The sequence below is a fragment of the Vanacampus margaritifer genome, chromosome 1 (assembly GCF_051991255.1).
Source record: "Vanacampus margaritifer isolate UIUO_Vmar chromosome 1, RoL_Vmar_1.0, whole genome shotgun sequence".
NCBI lineage: Eukaryota > Metazoa > Chordata > Actinopteri > Syngnathiformes > Syngnathidae > Vanacampus > Vanacampus margaritifer.
The window spans coordinates 27464877-27485452 of NC_135432.1; the positions used below are offsets into that span (position 1 = coordinate 27464877).

The window sequence follows — 20576 nt, forward strand, 5'->3', positions numbered from 1 at the left end:
CATTAAGAATGGTCCACACAATCTCAGGACATTACACCCTGATCTAGTTGGGATCATTTGTGGAATCTTTAGCAGTTTGGCCTTACCGTTTTTGACCGTGCAGACAACAAGATTAGCTTAAAAATGAGTGGGACTCCTTTTTCATGGTGTCATCAATAAGTGGCTACTCACCAAAACTACATGAAGAATTATTAGAATATTTTCTAGACATTTTTAAAAACAACCCAGGTTGACACATTTCCAGCAAGTGTACACAAACATTACAGTTACAATTTGCTCTATAGTACAGTACAATATTGCATGTTACAAATGCAGCAAGTTTCCAACCTCTGTGTGGTGTTTCAGTATTTTCATCTGAGGTCTTAGGCTTGTTAGCCGCTCTGATAGCAAAGATTCGTCCATCTGATGTCCTGATGTAGGTCCCTAAAATCATTTTACAGGAAATTGACCAAATATAAGAACACAAGTACCAAAACTGAGATTATGAGTGTTACCTTTGGTGCCTCTAATAACATGGATGCTCTCTCCTGCTGTGATTCTGGCTTTGACGTCTGTTGAGCTGTTGGTGCCAGGAATCACCATATCTAAAAGAGAAACATAATATATGTGTCTAAGAGCAGACCTTTGCCAAGGCTTAGCAAAAATAGTGTAGTATTCATGTGCTGTCACGCAGTTTTAATGGTATTTTTCATACAAACTAATAAACCAACTAAACAAACAAGAAGGTAATAATTACATAACGTCCTGTTTACGATTGGGCTGAAACAGGAGTTTAATCAAAACAAATAGAACAATCAGCGAGACTACATAGTGCCCACCTGTAGTGGTGATGATCTTCTGCACAAACACTCCAGCTTTTTGCAAGCAGTTGACAGGAAAACCTCCAAGGCTAGACGCTGATGAGTCTTTGGAAGTCAGAGCTGAAACTGCAGACACCTGGCCAGGTACGGCGGGGACTGGAGCAGACTGGACTGGTCGGACATTGGCCACCGCTTTCTCCTCAGTGTGAGGTGGTCGCCTGAGAATAGTTTTGATGATATAACGATGACTTCATTTAAATGAATGAAAATGCATTGTTAGAATAAAATATTTTTAAAGCAATTAAATTAATGTTTTAATAGTTTTTTTCATTAAAAAAATACATTTATTGTTCAGGGACATATTTATTTATTTTTACTTCTGAAGTTATCATAAATGAGAAGTTCAAACAACATGATATCCTTTGGACTCAGGGCCACTTTGAAATTAAGAGAGCTTTTTAATCAGTTGTGAATATTCTGCATTACAAACCAGTTTCTCTGGCTGAAGGCGGGGATGTTGGTAAGGCTCTGGTCACTGGCTGGGTAGTAGTGAGCGTAGGAAGGGCGAGTATATGGCACAGATGCTCTCTTTTCTTCCTCGTAAGCTTTTTTTGCAGCCTTTTTTTCAGCAGTGCTCAGCTTCAGCTCTCTGCGGTCCAAAAGTAGAGACTCATGGGGGAATGGTTGCTGCAATGAATTATTAGAAGGGAGGTGGAATAAAATGAGGGTTATTTGTTATTATCATCTGTAAATTTACACTAGTCTCAGCTAGTTCACGCATGTGGTTTAATCAAAACCTAAACTTGGCTGTTTCAACAAACAATACAATATATACAGTATATCCTCTGAAATAATTAGTCTTTTTTTCCAGAAGCCACAAAAAACCGAACCAAATAGTGACTATATTATTATTTATTAATCATTTCATTTCAGAGGTAGAATTAAAAGTTCTGTGTAACTAAGGATAGAGCCTATTTTATCAGAAGTGGCCAGCCTCACAACATGTTTAAAACTCATTCACTGCCATTGACGACTATAGACGTCAAAAATTCATGTGAACTATTTCTATTTAACATTTTTTTTCATTTCATTAAATTTTTTATGAAAACCTAGATTTTGTTATTGTACATTTATAACAGATATATAATTATCATGCGATTAATTACGATTAAATGCACCTTATTTTTTAATATATATATATTTTTTTAAATTAGGCCCGTCATTGTAATTAATCACATGACTTCATTAAGTTAACTAACCATTAATCACAAAATTTCTTTAATTACATGACTTCATTAAGTTAACTAACCATTAATCACAAAATTTCTATCTGTTCTAAATTTACAATAATTTTTCCCCCTAGGTTTTCATATTCTTGTTAGCAAAAGTGTAAAAAAAATGTTAAACTAATAGAAATAGTTCAAATGAATTTTTTACGTCTATAGCCGCCGATGGCAGTGAATGAGTTAAGGCAAAAACAATATGTTTTGTAAAATAGGAGCATTATTTTAAGAAGGTGACAAATAATGCTCCTCTCTGTTGATCTACCTTGGTAATGAGGTGTGGAAAGAGGCATAAGGCCTTCTTGAGCACGCAATCCATGCTGTCCCGAGGTTGCAGCTCTACTTGGCAGAGCTCTTGCTCCTCTTCGGCAAAGTGAAGAAGAGACTCCACCTCCCTCCTAGTGAAGGTCAGCACAGGATTCAGATCATCCACCACCCGGTCTGATTGATGGAGAAGGAGAGTTTAAAAAATGCAAGAGGGGGGAAAAAACACCTGAAAATTTCATTAGAGTAAATTAAGTTTTATTCAATTGTATACACAGTAGCACACTCACCAGACATGCCCTGTTTGGAGATCTGGCGGTCATAGATTTTCTTCTCAAGCGTGAAATCACACACCAGCCTGTAGACATGACACTGTTTCCTCTGACCGTAGCGGTAGACACGGCAAACGGCCTGGGCATCATGGCATGGGTTCCAGGAGGCATCAAAAACCACCACCCGGTTTGCTCCGATCAAGTTCACACCCAGACAACCTGCCCTGAGACCCCGCAGAGGTGCACAGTCCAGCTATTCAGACCTTAACATTCCACATTTGCATCAAGTCAGTGTGAAACAGTCTGTATGTTACCTGGTTGACAACAGGAAGACCCACGCTCTGGTGTTGTTTGGATCGTTGAACTGGTTAATTAATCTTTCTCGCTCTGAGGTTGTTGTACTTCCATCCAGTCCTTGAAAATATCACACAACCAGAAAAGAGATTTAAAACAACAAATATTATAGTTTGTTTTTTAATACTACATTTAAAAAATGTAATTCACTTTCAATAGGATGCTTTGATACTGTTTTATTTATTCATTTTTATGTTACTGTACAGTGTTCACTTTCAATGTAACTCTATCTTTTGCTTGCCAGCAGGGGGCAGTGCTAATAGTCCACAGGGACTACATCATTGCTAACATAGACGTATTATCATGAATGTATATGCTTTAACCATACTAGCCATTATGCTTTCTAATAACCAACAAGTATTTAAGCCTCAATGGGTGAAACATAACTTTTATTAAAAAATAAACTGTCCACTCTTCAAGTACCGTATTTTCATGACTATAATTTCCTCAAAAATCGACGGTGCCCCTCTTCTCCCTCTCCCCCTGCCCTTCCCTCTCTCCCTCTCGCACTGGTATTCGCTCTGCCTGTTGTTACTTGTGTTCAAACTTATCCCATGGCGCTAAAGCATGCATGTTCAGTGAGCATGTGTCCTCTTTTTTTCTTTTTTACTTGTTTCAATCATGTTAGTCAACAGATTTTAGTTTGACGACATAATTGCGGGCAGGTCTCAACTCTCTTATCTACTTCTCTTCTCGTCCTATTTGTGTACATCATAGGTGTCAAACTCCGGTCCTCGAGGGCCGCAGTCCTGCAGGTTTTGGAGGTTTCCCTTTTCCAACACAAGCTGATTCCAATCAGCAGGATCGTTATCAGGCTTATGCAGAACTTGCTGATGAGCTGATCATATATCAGCTGTGTTGGAGAACGGAAACATCCAAAACCTGCAGGAGAGCAATGCCCCAGGACCGGAGTTTGACACCTATGATGTACACAACTAGGACGAGAAGAGAAGTAGATAAGAGAATTGAGACCTGCCCACAATTACGTCATCAAACTAAAATCTGTTGACTAAAATGATCCCGTGGTCATTGTGTCTCAGAACGTATTTAAAAAAATAAAATAATGTCGTACATTAACCAAAATAAAAAAAATTATGTGACGGCAAAAGAAAAACAAAAATTGTTGATAAAAACTTTTGGCAATAAGTGGTAAAATGTGTTTGATAGATTTCTTTTTTAATCAGGTGGCTAGGTTTATTTCATGTCTCAAATTTATGTTTCTGAAATACTTTGTTTGCACTGTGCGCAAACTTTGTTTAATTGTGTTGGTGTCTTTCTAAAGGTTAAATATTTATATTTCAAATTAAATTATCAGTCTTTTCTTTTCCTGATCTTTTTTTGAATTAAAAACAAAACAATTATAACTGTCAATAATGACTATAAATATTATATATAGAAGAATAAATACTTAAAACTGTGATATATTTTGAAGTCATATCGCCCAGGCCATTTTTGCAGTCTTTTTAAATAATTAATTTAATATATGAAAATATAGAAGACGTTTTTTTTAGTTTTTTTTTTTACATGTTTGAAGATACTGTAAGAATTTGTGGTGTTTTATGATTGTCTACAAGTAACAAACGTCAACTATAATATTGTTTTGAACATTGAAATGAATTGTATCAAATCGAAAATGGTATCGTTCCCAAACTTAATCGACCTGTTCTGCTCTGAAAGATATCGTTTTTCAATTGAATCGCAACCTGTATATTGAGATACATATCAAATTGGACTCATGTCAGAGATTCCCACCCCTAAGAAATAGCACCCGTAACTGTGACTGCGCCTTATGTTCATGAAAATACAGTATGTTCTTGTTGTAATTTAATTAATGGAGATACCTCAAAATCATAGACACTGAGCAATCAGTATTAAACCAACAAAACTCACTGTAGTAGTTGAGATTTCGAACCCAGTTCTGGTTGGCTGCGTCTCTGCTGGAGGTGTTGGGAGAACGCGGTACTGGCCTCTTAGCCAGAAAATCCTCAATCACGGTTAGAGTTGACAAACTCTGACTGCGGGATACAGAAGTAAAAGACTGGGTCATAAGATGGGGAACATGGAATTCCAATTAAAAGCCGAGAACAACTTTTAACAGGCACAAACCCATGTAAAAAAAACTAACCATTCAAAATGTCCTTTTCACCAATATATTTTTCAGTCTTTTACCTGAAAACAAGAAGTTTATCTCCCTTTGTGACGCTCTCCTCAATCAGGTGGAACAGCAGCACCATTTTTGCAGAGTTCTCTATGATGCCAGGCTTGTAATCGCACATTATGTCCTTTGCCTAGGGAAGCGTAGACGAGTAATCACATATTTTATGTAATTCACTGAGCAACTATAACTTGCTTTAAATAATGTTGGCATTAAGACTCATTACGGCTCGTGCAAACATGGAGCTCAAAACATGTGTAACCTCTGATATTGTACTAGTTGGAATTTGAGTAAAATGAGGGGATTCCATCCCATCAGTCACATAAACACCAATCATGAACAACATAAATATTTCGCACGAGATCTCAGCACAGCGATGTGATTAACGAGCATTTGCTTTTCTCAGGACTGGTGAAGAGGAGGAATATAGCGACACAGTAAATTCTGTAGAGTAAATGTGACTATTTAGAGTGGGACCGGATAGACTCCGTTTTAGAGTAATATTTACACTTGGAAGAGAGTAAAATAAAAAATAGAAGAAAATAATATATATATATATATATATATATATATATAAGATGGTAGTTTGGCAGTCTCCCAAACTGAAGGTTGTGAGTTCACTCTTCAACCCTTGAGTGACTTTTTATTTATTTTTTTCCAATTCTTAAATTTTATCTATTTCTTTTATTTAACTTTTATTTGACCAGGTAAAATGTTTGAAAACGAATTCTCATTTACAAACACGACCTGGACATTTTACTCTCCAGGTGTAAATATTACTTTAAGACTGGGTCTATTTGGTCGAAGCCTAGAGTCAAATTTACTCTAGTTACCGTAATTGGAATCAAAAGTGGTGTCCCAATACTTTTGTTCAGTATGGCCAAAATGATCTAAACAAAACAAATGTCTTTGTTTCGTAGTTTTTATGCATTAACTTGTTTTTACACTGTACATTTTCTGTACAAAAGATTTCATGACAGAAACAAGGGATAGGTTATTAATTCACAGGCTGTGCAGAATCAAGTAATATAGTGTACAGGGGTGATTGATCATGTTCCTCTTCAGCCCCCACACTGGACAAATGGGTCATTTATTTTTACCTCCACCAAGGCTTTGATGCTTTTGGTGCCATGCAGCATACTGTACACATGGGATTATACAAAAATAACCTAATTTTAAAATTACTGTATGTTGATTTTAAATGATAAATGCTGATTATATATGAATAATACTTTACTGTAAAATAGATGATTGCTACAAAAGATGTGGTTCAAGGAAATAGATCAAAAAAAAAAAACATTCTGATGCCCACTCAAGGAACCTTTCATACATACCCATTCATATGTGATGACCTGATTGGCCCTCTCCTGCAATTGGTTGAGACTCAGTCCCCCAATTGGGTTAGGCGGTTCTGGCGGCTTTGGCTTCTGATTGGCTGCAGTGGGACATCGTGTAGGGGCAGCTGAGGTGATGTCGTCAAGGTCCAAATCCTGGTCATTGGCCAGGTTTTCCTTCTGTAAGGCCTCATAAAGCACATCTGGATGGTTCCAAATCTTAAAAAGAAGAATGAAGAAGAATCATAGTGTGAAACGACTTCATTACACATTCAAGGTTATTTATATATATATTTTAAAGTTAGCAAGGAAAATATATTCTAATCTTATTACATGTGACTTTAAATGTTTAAAAGGCCAAGTATAGTTCAAATGACATATCACTATAGTACATTATTGATTTTCACCACTAAGAATACTCCTTAACATACAATAATGGCTTAATACATTGCAACCAAAAGTTTCAGGAACGTTAATTTCTTGGCAACTACAATTATTGGAACTAAAAGGTTCCAATCCGATATGTGTAGCCCTGCAGGAAATGTCTCAAAGATTCTTGTAAATCTTTATATAATAAAGTACAACCCCCACTTAGCATGGTCTTCCTTCAGTTCTCAGAGATTACCCCATGAGCTAAATTTTTTACACAGTTCGCGGGTCTAAACACATTGTGATCCTCCAAAAAGTTTTTGGTGTTCAGGAAGTTTAAACTATGTATAAACCTGCTTTGTCTCACCTTGCAGCATACACAGAATGCTTTGAGCGGGTTGAGGTTGAACCAGCCGGTGTTTCCCGCCTCTCTGAAGCGGTTCATGAACTCCGTGTAGAGCGCCCTTTGCAGTGGAGACATATGCACTAGGATCACATGCTCCTCCTTAGAGGGCAGCTGGTCCTTCAGCACATCGTGGCCTCGTCTAAAGCACAGTCAAAATGTGGTCATTTGTAATATAAAAAAATAAACTTTAAAAATGGAGAAAGAAAATTGCATTTAAACAATACATACATCATTTGAGAGTTTTCAAGGCTACTGTAAGTTACTGCAGATTTGATCAAGGGATTTTTCAAGGAAAACACTTATTGTCAGCGTTTTAAAAGTACACATTTTTTCCATCCATCCATCCATTATCTGAACCGCTTATCCTCAACGAGATCGCGGGCATGCTGGAGCCTATATTTTTTTTCCAATGCATTTATAATGGCTGTCAATTATACGTAGATTATCTGTATGGATCCAAGTAAGTGAATGGAATATCATTTCTCAATGGGGCTCTTTAGTTATCAAGACAGATCATGCGATTATTTTCATTGACCGTTAAGATTTACATTGTTCAACTAAACAAACTATCACAACCCACAACTGTCAATTTGTCATGTCATGTTATCTGTGATACTCAACATTTTTTTAAATCTGTGAAGCCTTCAATGGAAAGTTTCTAGCAAATTTTAAAAATCCTTTTCTGCCTAAAAAGCATACAAAGCAGTCCGATTGTAACAAAGAATTACTATTGTACAGTTAAAAGTAAACCAACCGCTCTCTCAATTCTCGCGTTCAGTGAGTTTGACAAATTTCGTGTTTCTTGTGTGAGTAGTCAGGCAGCTCACCTCTGTACAAAACCCTCTAACAGGCTGTGCAGCACATGGCTCCTGTACCTCATCAACTGGATGTCCTGGGGTGTGCTATCCACACACTGCCCATTCAGAATGGGTCGCTCAAACATGTTACTGAATTCTTGACGTGAGCCTGAAACATATACATTGACAATAACAAAACAAAAACAAAAAAATGGTCGAACGGTTAGACGTTGGAGGCCATAATACAGTGGACCCTCATCATTAGGGGTCATGTCTGTCTGACATTGGGCAAGAGGCGGGATACAGTCTTGACAGGTCGCCAACCAATCACAGCGCAAATATACACTAACAACTACTACATTCATACCCACATTATCTAGTTCCATTATTTCACATGGGGAAATAATGAGTTCTGAGGATCCACTATAAACAGCAACAAAAAATATAGTATAGCAGTATCTATAATAGCAATACAATAATAATGAACAACTGATTTACCAAGAAAGTCAGGCCGAACAAAGTCAACCATGCACCAGTACTCCATCAGGTTGTTCTGGAGTGGATATCCTGTCAAGACCACACGGCGCTTGGTTCGGATGTTCTTCAGGGCCTGAGAGGTGCTAGCATGGCAGTTTTTGATGCGATGGCCCTCATCACAAATCACCACGTCAGGACCAGGCCTAGCCAAGGCTCTTTCAACAGCTGGAGGAGGATCATTTCCGAATTAAAATCATTGTGTTTCATTTTATCCCTCCTCTTAATCTGCTCCTCTCTCTCCCACCTATGAGCAATTTCTGCTGCCGGTCCTCCTCATCCAGGTTGTTGACGACAGGCCCCGCAGTTTTCTTGCTCTTCTTCTTCCTCCCAGACACAAAGTTCTTCTTGAGCGACAAGAGGCGGTACATCTCATAGCCCATTAGAAGGACACCTCCATCCTGGGCCCAGTTCTCCACCACCTTGGCCCTAGATGCTGTGTTTCTGGGTAGCCACAGAGAAAAGTGGTACTTCACAGAGCAAATACTGGCCTTCTTGATTGTATTTTGCCTTACAATGACATCAGTCAAATGTGGTCCAAAAGTTAAAGGTAGAGGAAATACAGTATAGTAAATGTGTATGTAGTAGGGATGTCAAAATGAGTGCGTTAATTTGAAGTTAAGTTCCTTTAACGTCACTAATTTTTTCAACGCGCAATTAATGTTGGAAACATTAATTACCTTTATTAATTATTAAATTATAATTATATATATATATTATTATTATTATTTTTAATTATATGTCATTATAATTATTAAATATAATTACATTACATTGGAAACCCTGTACTGGAGCAATTCCAGTCGCAACGCAGCAGACACATCCACGTCAAAATTTAGCAGTAATAAATCTAATAATAATGCATATATTTGTGCAGAGTGGGGTCAAGTTGTATTTTGCAATTTCAAAGAGGTGCAGAATTTCACAAGTTACTTCATGTTTAAGATTAGATAGCTCTTAATATGAAAAGAAAAAATTGTCTTATAAATGCAGTTATGCCATCTAGTGGCAGAAAAAATAACCAACACAAATCAATATCACACTTACAGTACAGGACATCTTTTTTTAATTTTAACTCAATTTTATGAATTATTATGAAATTATTGTATCAATTACTAAAATATGCAGTCATATTTCTATTTAACATTTTTTTCCACTTTAATGTTAACAAGAGTATGAAAACTTGAACAAAGGTTCAATAGTTTAAAAACACAAGAGGCACATGTTTTCCTTATTTATGTGTGCACTGGAAGTGTGCGTGTGGACAACAGCAGAAGGAAACTCGCATCTTATTTCAACCCCACATTTTTGTACTCCTTGCTTCCATAACTCACTTGTGTTCGTCATTGAGGATGTGAACCTTGAAGTTGCGAGTCCTCATCAGGCCATGGTCGCTATCTGCAGGCAAGGGCTCGGCGTGTGGGATCCACATGTTAAACTCTGCCAGCCAGTTCTGCAATGTGTTCACCTGTGGGAAAAAACACATGAGGTTGTCTATTACTGTACATGCAGTGCAGCTTGTTTCTTTCAATAAGATTTTCCCCTGATCTGACATTTTTATGCTCACCTTTTAATAATTGAAGAGATGTGAGAAATTGCAACATGAATAATACATTTTTCATTCTCAATGTCCACACCAACACTGGCATTGGCAATGTGAAAAAATATTTGATTCACAACTTAGGAGTCCAAAATTTTAAAATGCATGAGCAAAATTTGAGAAATAAGATGACATAAAAAAAATCCCTTAGCAAAGATTTATTGTTTATATCATTTTTAGGGCCTTTTATACCATTTCCTTTGAGGGTTTAGTTGTTTTTAGAAGTTACGCATACCATTTATAACACTTGTCCTCATTAGTGCCACCTGCACTGGAGCATGGTGACGGGGAGCACCCTATACTAGTCACCAGCCAATGATAGATGAACATTCAAACTCACATATGAAAAAAAAAGTCTTCAAACTAACATGCATGTCTTTGGAAGGTGGGAAGAAGCTAGAGAAACCCCACCCAAGTATAGGGAGAACATTCACTGTGCTAGATTAGTCATGTATTTATCCATTCAATACCGGAAAGTGCTTACAGGTACGATGGTGAGCACGGTGTGGGCCTTCGTGTATCTGAAGAGAACGTCAATGAAGGAGATGACCTGCAGCGTTTTGCCCAGGCCCATGCTGTGAGCAAGGATGCAGCCGAACCCGGTGCTGCTGTCAAAACGATCCACCGACTCCACCAGGTTGTCGTACAGGAAACGAATTCCGCCAATCTGAGATCAAGGACACAAACCTAAGTTGGGCTTTCTGAGAATGTAAAAATGAAGAGAGGGCATCAGTTGGTACCTGGTGAGGTTTCACTGCTCGCGCCAGCTGAGGAGACAGAAAAATGTCACTGTCTGTTGCCGGATGGTTCAAGTTGACCAGCACCCGTCCTTGGTCATCCGGGAGATTGAAGTCGTCGTTGACGTGCATGCCACTTTGCTCACGCTCTATATCATGGTGGGCGGAGTCTCTGCTGATAGTGTCGTCCTCACTCTGGCTCAGATTAATCTCACCTACAGAGAAAATGAGGAAGGGAGGTGTGAAGAGGAAATAAGAGATGAAAATTCCATTGTGTGGGTGGAGGTTGTGGTTGCAAAAGACAAAAGATTTGGGAACATCTGTTTTGGGACAGGATGTATGTTTGTTTGCAGGAACATAAATTAGCTACGGAATGCGATGGCGTCACTTGGGCTTGTCGCCAAAAAAGAATAGAACATAAAAATCCTTAGTCTTCGCCAGGAGCCGAACCTGCTGCAGGCTACATTATTGAGACACTTACTTTTGACATATCGTAGTTATATTAATGGCAATTGTTAATAGTTAATATGATGAAAATGTTCATAGTTAATAGCACTGTGAACTCCAAAATCCACAAGCATTGTGAACCACATCATTTCCAATAGTTTTAAAGTATGTGAAACTCAAACCAAAAGCTTTCAAGTAAGTTATCTAGAATAAAATTCAAAACTAAATGCAAGAGCAATAATGGGGGATACCACACAGAATAAATTGTAAATGGCATGTGCTCTATCCACATGCCACTGTTACAACTTGCTGTCATCCATCATTTGTTAAAATGAGTAGGGACTACTGATGTTAGAGGGACAGTAATGTGAAAAATCAACTTTCTGGAGCTTTTAGCCATGTTAAAATGCTAATTCCTCATTTAAAACATCACCGAAGTGGTGCTTTCCTCCATTCACCCCTCTATGAGAAATTCAAGGTCATTCTGTTCTCTAAGCAGCAGCCCCACCCAATCTGAGAAACGAGCGGGTGCTCACTTTATGACGTCATTAGGTGCGGACCCACCCGCATTTTCATTGTTAAAAAACAAACAAACAAACTGTTGATTATTCATTTTAAACTCATTAAATCATTCCTGGTTTACGTACTTCATTTTGCATTTTATCCCTTTGCTGTAACAAATATAAAATGAACAGTGAACCTAAAACCAAGGTATGTAACCGTAACCCGACACATTTTGACACCACTGGTTTGAAACAATTGCATGCATCTGTCGACACAGTAACAAAATCGATTTGGGTAGGTAGCTAAAGCAGTTTGATGTCAGTTTTCTGATAAGCACCAGTAAATACAAAAGGAACGCCTTAAGTGCCACCTGTTGCTGTGTGTGTGTGTGGCTACAAGACCAATGTCCCTATTTAATTAGGAAGAAAAATAAAATCAAATGATGGGCCTTACACAATCTGGCAGCCTGTGCCCTCACAGGCGGGGAGAGGAGACATGTGTGTGTGTGTGTGTGTGTGTGTCAGTATGTTAGTGTGTGTATAAAAATAAGGGCAAGCAAGAGGGACAAGATGAAGCAAGAGAGAGAGAGCTTATATAACTTCAATGAATGTGTGGTTATACAAGTAGGATTAGAGTGGCGGGGGGAGACTGGTTATGCAACGTTAACTAGAAATGTCACTGTGCCACGGTGGTGCGCTGTGTGTGTGTGTGTGTGTGTCTTCTGGCTCACAATCAGGATTAGCCAGCTTTATTGCTCTGATCTGCTCCTTCTTCACTTTGCCACCTCATCTTCCTCCTTTACTCACTGCCCTTCCCCTTTGTTCCCAGTCTTTTTTGGCTCCTAAATGCAGACATTATCCGTGCATCACTCGTAAATGAATGGAATGCGCATTAAAGCACGTGTTTGTTTTGTGTGTGTACTTTGGGAATGAGGGAAGTGTACAAAATGTACCCTGCGCACATTTGAAATAACGTCTGACGCACCACAGTAGATATGATTTCCAAAACAAGAGCTGTATCAAATATTCAGTCTTTTCAAAGGCAAAGATGTTTAGGGCGTTTCATTATAACAACTACATTATACTATACCGCATGGTACCAATTAAGGTAAGCAAAACATTTGACATAGCTCAATATAAAAGAGTAAAGAAAGCTACAAACTAACAAGAACACAATACACCTTTTACCAAAGTGGTCATAATGTGACTGGTTAGTGTGATTTTGGTCAAATCAAGTATGTCAAACTGTAACAAAAAATATTAGTTTTTGTTATTAACATGTATTATCAAGTTATGTTGCTCTGACCCTTTCAGTTCTAAGGCCATTTTCCTATTAAAATGTATGATCTCTAAAACGATATTAGTCATTCTAGCGTCTTTATTAGTACGGAAACAAGTTAACTAAATGTTTTACTCGTGTTTGTGTATGTGTGTGCAAAGCTATCGTCCCTTGTGCCATTCAACAATCGGCATCTGGCCCACCAAAGGATTTACGCAGCGAAAAGCATGCGCAAAGTTCATAGTTAGAGAGACGGAGGGATAACTTCCCAGCTGGGTGCTCCCTGCTGCTCATTCCACAGGCACCTGACCTACTAGCCCACTTAACAAAGGACAAAGGGCAAGTAGGCCCTGTGGCCTATAGTGTGTGGGGCTAGCTACTGCAGCAGCCTGGAATTATTGCTGTATATGGAACAATAGGACAAAATAATCATGGGAGTCTGAGGGAAGACGTTATCCTATCAAGTATATTTACTTGTTTACAACCGTGGAACTGTTGAACCAAGCCAAAGTTTGAGCACAACCACCAGGCACCTGATTGACAGGTGATGTTAATACAGTTTGTTTTCTGTCAGAGGAGGAGCCCCTCCTCTACTCTGCTGTGGTGTGGTGTGGTGCGGTGCGGTGCGGCTAAGGTGGTGCAGGAAGTTAGTTTCCCACAACCAAACTCCTGCGAGAGTCACAACAAAAAACTAACAAAACAAAAAAAACATCCCTATTATTATTATTACTTACATAATTAAGGGCAATATTACAGGTACGAATCTCCAATAAAATATGACCACCTGTGGCTTGAATGAGAAGGTTGCTACACTATTGACCATTGTCTCTGATGTCACTGCTTAGCTATCGCTCCGCCTCCTGGAGGACAAACCCCCCATAAGGAATATATGGAGCGATCTTGATTTTCGGCGAGCGTTTTCGTTAAATGATGGGAAATATGTCAAGTGTCGCAAAAAAACGTCCCTAGTAGGACGCTACATTACTGCGACTCATTGGAACCAGCTGTTAGCTAGCTATAGAAAAAAAATCGAGTTGGTTGGAGGGCAAGGTGGAAGCCAAGCTATGTTGTTTTTGGTTGAAACAGTACGTCGATCACTACTTTCATGGTGTAAATTGTCATTCATTAAATCGTTTGTGTCCAGATATACTCGTCTTGCTGTATGTATATCGAAGTCTTCAAGCTATCTTAGCTTGCTAGCTGCTAACAAAGAGAACAGACCGCATGTTTGCAACACATTCCTCAGCAGAGATCAAGCCTGAGTTACTTTTTGTTCAAAATTACTTGAATAAATTATATTATTAATATATTGTTTTTTTTTATTAATGATTGTGTCACTAAATTAGAGATGTCAAATGATTACATTTCTTAATCAGATTAATCACATCTTTGAATTTTGATTAATCACGATTAATCTCTTTAAAAAAAGTTTTTTTATCAACATTTTTTTCCCGCCAAATTTGAAGCGCGATTAATCTGCGTTTAATGCGATTAATTATTCAGTTAAGGCTTTAACTTTGACAACACTACACTAAATATAATACGGAACATCATGTCTGCCTGGAATTTATAATCAGAGGTTAACGTTTTGACCCACTGTACTGTATATGAAAAGAGAAAAAAATACCTGATATAAAATGATCTGAGGATGTCCTCGTACTTTTTGTGGGTGCAAAGCAGTCGCGTTGTAGGTTCGCTAGCCACCGTGCTCGTCTTTCACTCAACTCCTAACTAACTGTCTTCCGCCTGGTTTAGAATCACCGCCGGCAGCCGACAGAATGATCTTATCTCTCTTTGAGCGATTAGAGCATCCGTAGGCCGCACACAAGTTCACCATAGCATTGGTCGCTGACTATTGGACCTATTTTCTACGTCACACTAATTGATTTCTCCTTCCCTCGCGTTGGCGGCTTGTCCTCCAGCATGTGCGGCGCACAAACGTGACGTCACACTAAAAGAGTCTTTTACCAAGTCTTAAATTGAATAGTCCTGAAAGAGGGCAAGTTCCTAGTCGCACTCTGTGTGTGTGTGTGTGTGCGTGCGCGTTTGCGTCTCGCGCTCTCTCACCTGCTCTTAGCGTGTGCTCAGTGGTGGAGGCACGTATGTCGGTCTTGCTGTCCTGGCATGTGCCGGTGCTACTGGTCTCCAGGCAGATGACTTCCTGTCTCAACTCCTGCTGTGACACTGCTGATGATGACGACACATGCTTTGTTACATCACCTGCACAAAGGGATTAGCAAAAAGCACAACAGATCAATGCTTTGTATTCACATTCTTACCCAAATATGGTCACACTTCAAAGCTTTTATGGATAGTAGAGAGTGGTTGTCTGTCTCTTCGTGTTAGTCTGGTGATTGGCCGGTGATCAATGAATGTAATTAGTAGTATAGTTGTAATAAGTGGTGAAAGTGGATGGATATGGATCCTGGGGACGCACCGGTTTCATATTCAGGCAGCAGTGGTATGGGGAAATCTTGCTTTCTCTGCTCATCCAGACGTCGCCTTCTCTGCAGCTCATCCTGCTGAGCAGTTTTGGTGACCGCTTCCAGCTGGTGCTCCCTCAGCAACTTCCTACAATCACCATAGAAGAACACGAGAACTCAATGAGACCTTCACCTTCAGCAGTTGTCACCTGCACAATCAATCAAACTTGACTCGATGACCGACAGATGTTGAATATGGTTTTCGTGTCCTTCATGTACCAAGGAAACAAACGGAATGAAACCCTCTAATCCAATAGGATCAATGTACGTCCCTCGAAGAGAATTTGCTTACCGAATGTTACGTCTCATGTGCGAAGGTTTGGAGCTCCTCTTCCTACTTCCTGTCAGGGTGGATAGTGGGGTGAGACGTTGGCCGGAGACCCCGGAGTGGGGTCTTGAAGCGGGCTGCCAGGGTGGAGGGTTGGCCGGCGCCCCCCCTGAAGGTGAGGTAGACGGTGGTGGGGTACGCTGCCATGCCGTGGGGTCGCCTCCCTGAGCTTCATTCTCTGAGCTGAAGGAGGCGCAGTGGGACTGATCTGAGGAATAAAAGGGGGGTGACACAGTTAAACATGCAAAATCCAAGCTAAAGATCTCGCATCAAGAACATTCCCAGATGTTGTAGGGAGTACATAAATCATGTGATGGCCATACACATTTTCCCACTTTAATTTTGAGTAGGATTCTGAAACCAGTCCTCGTGATTTAGCTTTCCATTGATCGCTATTCTCAACAATTTATACGCCACAATCAATAACATTTTTTACCTGGGATATTTAATCTCATTTCTTCAAGGAGTGTATCCTGTGTGAACATTCATTTAAATAAATGCAAATAATAAGATAACTGAGCTTAGCAAAACATTGATGCAGTGCATTTGTTAAACACTACAATACCGGAGACTAGCAGGGTTTCTCTGTTAAACTTGAAATTACCAAATTTCCCTTAACTTGTCTGACAATTACAGTATTTCCATTCACCCATTTGCTATATCGCTTATCCTCACTTATTAACTCATTCACTGCCATTGACGGCTATAGATGTCAACCATTTCTATTAGTTTAACATTTTTTTCCCACTTTTGTTAACAAGAGTATGAAAATCTAGAAAAAACGATTGTACATTTAGAACAGATATAAAATTTGTGATTAATCGTGAGTTAACTATTGAAGTCATGCAGTTAATTACAATTAAAAAAAATAATAGCCTGACGCGATTAAAAAAAGAAAAGAAAAGATTATTAAAAATTAGGGGCGACAGGCGAAAATTTTAATCGTAATTAATCGCATGACTTCACTAGTTAACTCACGATTAATTACACATTGTATATCTGTTCTAAATGTACAATAAAAAAAAATAGGTTTTCATACTCTTGTTAACAAAAGTGGAAAAAAATGTTAAACAAATAGAAATAGTTCCAATGAATTTTTGACGTCTATAGCCGTCAATGGCAGTGAATGAGTTAATTACAAATATCTTTGTCCATCTGTCTATGCCAGCAATATATATAGAGACAAGCAGAACAACAACATGCAATTCTGTTTGATGGCAGAAGGTACAATATACCTGTGTATCCACCTGTTGCCATTTACACAAACAGAACAAGCCAGCAGGTCCAATTTTCAAAATAAGTAAATCAATTTGTGAGTGAATAGAGATGAGATTGTTATTTCTGTAGTCATACTTTTTGACGACATTTCCGCTTGGTGGTGTGCCGGAAGATTTTTCTAATACAAAATGGATTAATCAAGGCTGGGAAAAGCCTGCCCTAGAGGCTAGTTGCGCAAGATCAGTTAATGGTGTTTCCATTAATTAAATCTGTTCCTATGAGCGTTACTACGTAAGATTTTTCTAATACAAAATGGCTTGATCAAGGTTGGGAAAACCCTGCCCTAGAGGCTCGTTGCGCAAGATCAAATTTGTGTTTCCATTAATTAAGTCTGTTCCTATGAGCGTTACAACTGTAAGAACTCTCACAGTGACACACCCGTTAAATAGAGCGCAGACAAAACACATGAATCCTTCACATGAATTACAAAAACATGTCATGGGTCCACCCAAAGCATGCAGTCAGGTTGAGTGTTTCAAAACGGAAAGTATCTGAAAAACGAAAAGCTTGGATTTCTGAAAGTGTTTCTGCTTCTACCACCAACCTGTCTGGAATCTGCTTTCACTTCACTTTTTCACCTTTTATCTTTTCCTACACTCAACCTCCCTTTTCACTTGCTCTGCCAGAGACACACTGAACCAGATCTCGGGTTTATGTAAGCGCTGGATCATAAATATGGACAGATTACGAAATGGAAAACAGGAAACATGCACAAACACAAAGAACAAGCGGTGCCAGGAATCTGCCTGGGATGACGTGACAAATTGACGTTGACAGTGTTAGTCAACTTTCAATGTTTTTGACACCTGCTATGTCAAATTGCGGAGCTGTAATATCCACATGAAGTTAAGAATGTGTGCAGACACCGAGGCTCGCTGCAGTGCAAGACAACTTAAATAAATATGCATAAAATGCTCATTCTGTCCAAGGTACATAAACAAATAATGCAGTCGCTTAAATAACACCAGTCTGTCTCAGTGATGTGTGTGCATTGTGCAACGGCACATATCTGAATGCATCTCAGAAAAATCCCTATTGATAGGAAGTAAATTAACTCATTCACTGCCATTAACGTCAAAAATTCATTTGAACTATTTTATTAGTTTAACATTTTTTTCCACTTTTGTTAAGAGTATGAAAACCTTTTTTGTTTGTACATTTAGAAGAGATATCAAATTTATGATTAATCGTGAGTTAACTATTGAAGTCATGCGATTATTTACAATTAAAATTAGGAGCGTCGGGCAATTAAAATAATTATTAATTGCATGACTTCGAGTTAACTCACGATTAATCACAAATTTTATATGTTTTAAATGTACAATAATGAAAATTCTAGGTTTTCATACTCTTGTTAATAAAAGTGGGAAAAAAATGTTAAACTAATAGAAATAGTTCAAATGAATTTTTTACGTCTATAACCGTCAATGGCAGTGAATGAGTTGTGTCAATATTAAAAACACTGTATTAAAAAAAGGTGATATAGATGTTGGAATATTTCTGTTCTGGCTGTTTAGCACAATACTCAGTACACACCTTATTAAGACTTATTATAAAAAGTGGCTAACATCGATATACAAGAGCTGATTGAGAAAACATAGTTTTACTAACCGATGACCGTAATGTGTCGAAAATATAATGTCGGGTTCTTAATTTCAATAAATATTTCCATGGATGTTACTGAAGACCTTGCCTGTACAGTAAAGAAGTTTTGCAGGGGAGAAAAGTGTGCTTCAAAACGTGTTCTTCAATTAACAGTTACAAGTATGCTCATGTATGAGTGTGAATAAAAAATAAGACTGCTCTTTGTGTGCACTGCGGTATCGCTTCAGCAAAGGACACATGTTTTGTTATCTTAGTCTGAGATATTGGCAGAGACACCACAATATCAGCGTGAACATACCGCATATACTGTACATTCCAAATCTTTCAGCTCCTTGTTTCCCCCCTTCAATGCTACCTGACAGAACAGTTATTGACTTCATAACATACACAGAGCCCCGACATTCACAATACATGCACACAGGCATGTGCGAGTGCACCCGGTGACATGATGAATAGAAGGACAGGAAGTGGAGTGGGCAGATGAAAGTGAGGTCATCATTCAAAGAGTAAGGATGCACTTCGGAGGAAGAGGGGGCAGACACATGCATGAACGATTCATGTGTCATTTCACACATTATTGTGAACTATTGTGCATATAGAGTTATTATAGATATACTGTACAGTAGATGGATATTTCCTTCCATCCATCCATCCATCCATCCATCCATCACGCTTGTCCTTCATTAGGTTTGGGTGAGCTGGAGCTTATCCAAACTGACTTTTGGGCTGGAAGTGTGTGTCAAACCCTGCACTGGTCCCCAGCCAATTGCAGCGCACATATGGACAAACAAGCATTCACACTCACATTCACAACAATGGACAAATAAGGGCATGGAGAAAACCAAATAAGCACTTTGACAACATGCAAAATCCACAGAGAAGGACCTAAACAGAGATTTGTTGACCTGAAAATCAGAAACGTGGGGCAGACATTGTAACAACTTTTGGACCTTGCTGTTGCTTTTATTACTATAGTGCACTGCACTGTCCATATTTTAGATATTAAACACATCTAGAAGCACAGTTGCCCCTAAACTGAAATTTTAGGAGCAAAAAATTTAAAAATTTAGGGGTGCGCACTGTGAAGTAAATATTCACTAATCTTTACTACAACAACTACAAAAATCTGCAGAGTTACTGGTCAAACTAGTGTGAGTACATGAAAAATGTACTTGCATTGTCTCAAATTTTAGTATCAAAATTCTAGAGGTGTGCAAAAAAAAAAGGATTCTCCTAAGAATCGCGATTCTCATTTAGTGCGATTCAGAACCGATTTTAAATGTCCCAAAATCGATTTCATTTAAATTATTTTATACTGTCTTGCCTTTGTCTGTGTGTGCCTTTATTTGGAGCGCTGTTCATGTTGTACCCGATTTGGCCACTTAGGGGCAGTGTGGTTCCACACGGTCTAATACACTGTTAAGTTGTACCCACATTAGAGAGTAGAAGGAAAAAGTTCCGATGAAGTTATTCCAATAAAAGTTGTTTATTTGCAGTGTGGAGCCGTTCTTTTGAGTGATAAAAGTGCTGCGAGTAGCGCGCTAATGAGCATTAGCGAGTCAGACTGGAGTAGATCATTGCAATTCCTGGCACAGCTATAGATTGAAGCAAAAATCATTGTCAATCAAATCATGTTAAATCAAAAATCGCTCTTAATCGAAAATCGATTCTGAATCGAATTGCAGACCCAAAAATCGGAATTGAATCGAATCGAGACATTCAAAGATTCCCACCCCTACAAAATACAC

At 38.6% G+C, this 20576-nt stretch overlaps 1 protein-coding gene across 1 annotated transcript in view; it reads right to left on the reverse strand.

Moving 5' to 3' along the window:
- LOC144035092 (helicase ARIP4-like) overlaps positions 1-20576 on the reverse strand; it is a 31573-nt gene that overhangs the window by 4084 nt on the left and 6913 nt on the right. The window contains exons 2-21 of the mRNA XM_077544495.1: positions 15910-16153; positions 15572-15705; positions 15202-15354; positions 10909-11120; positions 10653-10835; positions 9903-10036; positions 8816-9012; positions 8533-8736; positions 8065-8203; positions 7199-7376; positions 6463-6681; positions 5143-5261; positions 4864-4988; positions 2934-3033; positions 2638-2843; positions 2349-2524; positions 1291-1487; positions 819-1018; positions 495-584; positions 328-423 (exon numbers count right to left, since the gene is read on the reverse strand). Of these exons, the coding sequence (XP_077400621.1) occupies positions 328-423; positions 495-584; positions 819-1018; positions 1291-1487; positions 2349-2524; positions 2638-2843; positions 2934-3033; positions 4864-4988; positions 5143-5261; positions 6463-6681; positions 7199-7376; positions 8065-8203; positions 8533-8736; positions 8816-9012; positions 9903-10036; positions 10653-10835; positions 10909-11120; positions 15202-15354; positions 15572-15705; positions 15910-16153 (3306 nt within the window). The remainder of the gene's footprint in view (positions 1-327; positions 424-494; positions 585-818; positions 1019-1290; positions 1488-2348; positions 2525-2637; positions 2844-2933; positions 3034-4863; positions 4989-5142; positions 5262-6462; positions 6682-7198; positions 7377-8064; positions 8204-8532; positions 8737-8815; positions 9013-9902; positions 10037-10652; positions 10836-10908; positions 11121-15201; positions 15355-15571; positions 15706-15909; positions 16154-20576) is intronic.